Source organism: Sorghum bicolor, chromosome 1, assembly GCF_000003195.3.
Source record: "Sorghum bicolor cultivar BTx623 chromosome 1, Sorghum_bicolor_NCBIv3, whole genome shotgun sequence".
Lineage (NCBI taxonomy): Eukaryota > Viridiplantae > Streptophyta > Magnoliopsida > Poales > Poaceae > Sorghum > Sorghum bicolor.
The window spans coordinates 70,751,150-70,757,149 of record NC_012870.2 but is presented as its reverse complement, the minus strand read 5'-3'; the positions used below and the strand labels follow the sequence as shown (position 1 = coordinate 70,757,149).

General features: G+C 43.3%; 1 protein-coding gene across 1 annotated transcript; it reads left to right on the top strand.

Annotated features, from left to right (window-relative positions):
- Positions 3,088 to 5,303, top strand: LOC8078812 (nodulation-signaling pathway 2 protein). Its single transcript, XM_002468095.2, has one exon. The coding sequence runs from the start codon at positions 3,178 to 3,180 to the stop codon at positions 5,170 to 5,172; it is 1,995 nt and encodes a 664-aa protein (XP_002468140.2). The 5' UTR covers positions 3,088 to 3,177; the 3' UTR covers positions 5,173 to 5,303.

Here is a 6,000-nt window from a genome sequence, read left to right as displayed (position 1 = left end):
ATATATTTATCCCCAAGCAGTACAACTCACATGCTCTCGTACAATTCCCTTCTATATCCTAGTTACATATTAATATCTCTATCAGTGTCATCTCTTTTCATTAAGATATCAAAGTTTAATAATTTAGCCTTCCTTAATTGCCACATTATCATTCTTATATTTTTAACTTTTCTATTTTTATTTTCAAAACTCTCTCATTCAACTATATTTTTTAGTTATGTCTTCTATCAAAAATAATTTAAACTATAAATTGGAGCCACGTTTTATTTCAGGATAAAGATTAATCAATTAGCTAACATAAAGAAACTACTTTTTGATAATTGCATAGGTAGTAATACACAAATAAATGTAATAACTATTTCAGGTTATTTTTTTGCATAGGGGGTGTTTGGCTGGTTGTTAAAGTTTAACAGGTACTATAACATTTTCGTTTTATTTCACAATTAGTGTCCAATCATGGACTAATTAGGCTAAAAAGATTTGTCTTGCAAATTGCTCTCTAACTGTATTTTTAATTTCGTAAATAGTCTATATTTACTACTTCATGCATGTATCCAAACATTCGATGTGACGGAAGTTAAAGTTTAACAACTAGAACCAAACAGGACTTAGTCTATACCTATCTATAAAGAGGGAAAATTTCAGTCTGCCGATATCTTTCTTCCCTTGCCCAAACCTCCGTCCGTGCCCTGTTCGGGTTTCGTTGCGGGTCCGTTTAAGGCAGATGAGAGAGAAAAGGAAAATAAAATGCTTTCTAGGGTTCCAAATGTAAAATTTTTTATTACGTCCTGAAACAATGGCTAGCCTATCCTATTTGTTTAATTCGGTTGAAAATTAATAAATATATAATAATTCATAGAAAAATCTAAAAATTACAAAATAAATTTTGTTTAGCTCCACATATGTAGATCCATGTAGTAAACAAAAAATAGATGCAAAATATCTGTCCTATTAATTTGTTTTTCTTTTATTCTTTAATTCAGTTGAAAATTGGTAAATGCGTAAAAATTCATAGAAAAATCTAAAAATTACAAAACAAATTTTGTTCAGCTCCTCATATGTAGATCCATATAGTCTATACCTAATAATAAATTATGAAAATTTCAGTCCACCATATCTTTATATGTTCACTAGGCCTTTCATCGGTGTCCATATAAATATATATCTATATGACTATACAAGACTATGTTTCTCTTTTTCGGATCTGGTTTCTTATTATTTTTAACTTATTTTTTGTTTATGGCACAAAAACTCCTGGTCCCATAGGGTTAGCGGGAAAAAAGAAAGTTATGGACTGAATCTAACTCGGAAGCCTAACACGAGTTTAAACCAATTTTAAACCGAAACAAGCGAATAGTTAGACTCAACTAAAATCCAAAACAGAGCTCGATCAAAATTATCTTTATTCTTATAAAAAAAGACATAGTTACTTCAAAGAAAAAAATCACGGACACCTAATTATGAAAATTTCAGTCTGCCAAAATTTTCTTCTGTCCCGTCTCGGCCGGAATCAGCCTCTCCGTCCGTTCCGTTTAAGGCTTGTAGGAGAGAAAAAGAAAGTAGAATATTTTCTAGAGTTACCAATGCAAAATCTCCTTTTAACCCACTCTCGGAATCGCTAGCCTCGGCCGTCCGCTTGTAGAAGAGCAAAATGAAAATAATTTTTTTTCAAGGTTCCTAATGCAAAATCTCCTATATCTATTAATTTTCTTTTCTTTTATTCTTTAATTTGACTGAAAATTAATAAATACATAGTAATTCATAGAAAATCTAAAAATTACAAAACAAATTTTGTTCAGCTCCACATATGTAGATTCATGCAGTAAACAAAAAATAGGTGCAAAGTGTTTGTCCTATTAATTTACCTTTTCTTTTATTCTTTATATCGGTTGAAAACTAATAAATGCGTAGAAATTTATAAAAAAATCTAAAAATTACAAAACAAAATTTGTTCAGCTCCACATATATAGATCCATGTAATAAACAAAAAATATCACAAATTTTAGTATATTTTTTGCTGGAGATGCATGTCTATGCTTTTTATTGTAAAATTTAAATTGTAGTTATCTTGCTCCAATTATTATAAAAATTTTATGGTAGCCTATTTAATGTGATGCTTGATTTGTAGTAAAAGTTTTAGCATCATTTCTGCATATCTCACTTATTTACTAATTTACCTAAATTTATGTTTGCTAAATAATTTAACATCAAATTAAGTGTGTAAAAATATAAAAAAGATACTTCCACTACCTTTGCACGATGTGTTGTTATATCATATGAACACTTCATAATCCCATGTGTTTATAATCTACATACATTTAACTGATATATCATATTTTATAGGAAATCTAAATAAAAAAATAAAGCTAGCAACAAACTTCTCGTGTTTTAATATAATACTATTTTTATTGTTAAATAAATATGTCTCCAAGCTACATAATATTATAAATATTAACTATCTCGTACCATAGATGTCATGGTTATCAATAAAATAAATTATGGACTTTAAATTTTATAAAAAAAGATAAATATAAATAGATATGTAACATTATTTCATTATTTTTATGACCATTTGATGTTTTTCCTCCATATTGGTTTAGACGCAAGTTATTCTAAGTTGTATGAGCACGGGTTATATATATATAAGTCTAGATAAAAGAAACTGTCCATCGTTCGGTAGTTAGAGGAAGACAAAAAAAAGGATGGACGAAAAAAAGAGCATAAATTTTTGCCTATTTATTATTAGATATAGATTATATATAATTAGATAATAGAGATATAAATATAGATTTGATAGTTTTTTTCTCCCATTGCAACGCACGGGCATTTTTTTTTTTGCTAGTGATGAATAATTTCTCAGCATATAAAGGGGTGTATATATATCTCTTATTGGCCAAATGCTAAGACAATATATGGGTTATTCTCTCCATTTTCATAACATAACTTGTCGCATAATGGTGGTTTGCTGAAATAGTAAGACACTCGCGTGTCGAACTGACATGTTTGACGAGTTTATTTGTGAAATTTTTATGACACATACCTACTCTCGTAAATCTTAGGAGCATTCGTTATACCAAACCTTAAAGTTGCCTACGATGACAGTAGAATTAATAAAGTTGTACGGTGGATAAAAATGGATAAAACACAGTACTGTTTGTACGGTTTACCTAAAATAACATGAAAAACAAAAGCCGTCCAGGTCGTCAAATATACTACTCCAAAATGTCATCGTGCCATCGCCGGGCCGTCGGGGTCCCGGCGCCCAAAATGGTCAGTGCAGGTTCCTCGTCCGAGTCTATAAAAAGGCCACTCCCCCCTGTGTCCTCCCGTACTCGTCGATTCCCTGCTCCCCTCCCACCGATCCATCTTACCCTGTTCCCACGCGCCAAAACATTTCCGGATTCCGAGTTCCGAGCACCAAATCAGAGCAGAGCTCGGCACGACACTCACCTACGGGAGAGGACGCAAGCGCACGCCATGGAAGTGACTATGGACGACGTGGCCGGGGATGTCGAGTTCTCTGGCTGCAGCTCCACGACCACCTCGTCGTCGTCGCCGTCGCTGGACGACGGCATGGGGATGTACGCGTGGAACGCTCTGTCCCCGGTGGCCGACTGGGGCTCGCTCTGCCCTGACGACGGCGCCCAGGACCTGCACGGCCTCATCGAATCCATGCTCTGCGACGACACGCTCCTCGGCTCGGCCGACCTCAACCCGGCCATGTTCCCGGACGATGTGTACTACTGCTCCAATGGCTCCGCCCCGAGCAGCACCACCACGACGAACCCCGGCACGCCCGTGAACGGCGGCGACGCCCAGAAGGGCGACTGCCACGAGAAGGGCCTCCGCCTGCTGCACCTGCTCATGGCGGCGGCCGAGGCGCTCTCCGGCCAGCAAAAGAGCCGGGAGCTGGCCCGGGTGATATTGGTTCGGCTCAAGCAGATGGTTTCCCACATCGGCGACAACGCCGCCGTCTCCAACATGGAGCGCCTCGCCACGCACTTCACCGACGCGCTGCAGGGGCTGCTCGACGGCTCCCACCCCATCGGGGGAGTCGGCAGGCAGGCCGCCGCGGCCGCGTCCCACGGCCACCTCCCGCACACCGGCGACGTGCTGACGGCATTCCAGATGCTGCAGGACATGTCGCCGTACATGAAGTTCGGCCACTTCACCGCGAACCAGGCCATCCTCGAGGCGGTGGCGGGCGACCGGCGCGTGCACGTCGTCGACTACGACATCGCCGAGGGCGTCCAGTGGGCGTCGCTGATGCAGGCCATGACCTCGCGCCCCGACGGCGTGCCGCCGCCGCACCTGCGCATAACCGCCGTCTCCCGAGGAGGCGGTGGCGGCGCCCGGGCGGTGCAGGAGGCCGGGCGTCGCCTGGCCGCCTTCGCGGCGTCCATCGGGCAGCCCTTCTCGTTTGGGCAGTGCCGTCTCGACTCGGACGAGCGGTTCCGTCCGGCGACGGTCCGGATGGTCAAGGGGGAGACCCTCGTCGCCAATTGCGTGCTCAACCAAGCCGCCGCGACCACCACCGTCAGGCGCCCCACCGGCTCGGTGGCGTCTTTCTTGGCCGGCATGGCCACGCTCGGGGCCAAGGTCGTGACGGTGGTTGAGGAGGATCAAGGGGACGCGGAGAAGGACGACGAGGAGGTGGGCGGCTTCGTGGCGCGGTTCATGGAGGAGCTGCACCGGTACTCGGCGGTGTGGGACTCGCTGGAGGCCGGGTTCCCGACGCAGAGCCGTGTTCGGGGCCTAGTGGAGCGGGCCATCCTTGCCCCAAACATCGCCGGCGCCGTGAGCCGAGCGTACCGTGCCTCGGACGGCGATGGCGAGGCGAGGGCCGGGTGGGGGGAGTGGATGCGCGGCAACGGGTTCAGGGCCGTGCCGCTGAGCTGCTTCAACCACAGCCAGGCCAGGCTGCTGCTCGGCCTGTTCAACGACGGGTACACGATGGAGGAGACGTCGCCGAACAAGATCGTGCTCGGCTGGAAGGCACGGAGGTTGCTGTCGGCGTCAGTGTGGGCGCCACCGCCCGTGTCCGTGCCGTCGTCACCGACGGAGGGGGCGTTCCAGCCCGTGGGGATGTCGCCGACCAGCGGTGGCGTGGGCCGCATGGACTTTGACTACATCGATTCGTTCCTCGTCGAGCCCGCTTATGCGCTAGTTTAATCGTGGTTGGGTAGAGCGATTCAGCAGCTTTTATCTCTGAGAGATGTTTTAGAGCTGTTCAGGTGTAAAAAGTTCAGTAGTGTTTTGCTATTTCACTGGTTTGTAAAATCCAAGAGGTTGAGAATCGCTAACTCCAGAGTCCAATCTCCTTCCACCTGAATCTAACCGAAGATGGACAAATGCTAAAACCAATTGCGTGGATAAGACTGGATGTACCTATATCTATGGGCAAAACCCATATCTACCATGTTTCTTTGATCTCCTCTGAACAAAATTCTGCACTAGCAATTTCCTACTCCCCGTATGAAATGAAAATGACAAGAGTTCTTTAATGTTGTTTGAAACTACTAATCAATATTTCTTTATTAATGGCAACCGCCTGGCCAGGCTTTCGCCAGCGTTAAGGAATGCTCTGAAAAGTCAAGGCTAAAATTATTGTTAGCTGATTTATTGTGAGCGAAAAATACTGTTGCCTGACAAAAAAAAGTCTACCAGGCCCATCTGCCCATAATGCCAGTGTTTTTTTATTACTACGTTTTTTTTCTATGAATTTGAACTGATTGTTTGAAATTCCTACACGATTTATTTGAAATTCTCATGTCCCTGCAGGCTGTCCTGCTGTCCAGCGCGCTACAATCTGAAATAAAGCTGGTATATCCTGTGATCTGATTTGTGAGCTAGCTTGTTGCCATCGCTAATTTTCCACAACTTGCGCTGGCTTCATCAGTTGAGAGAACTGTTGGTTTGAGTGGCCTTCAGAATGAATGGAGACACCGGTGTTCCACTTCGATGAGAACACCTTCATCAGCCGTGTTTAAGAAAAAAAGT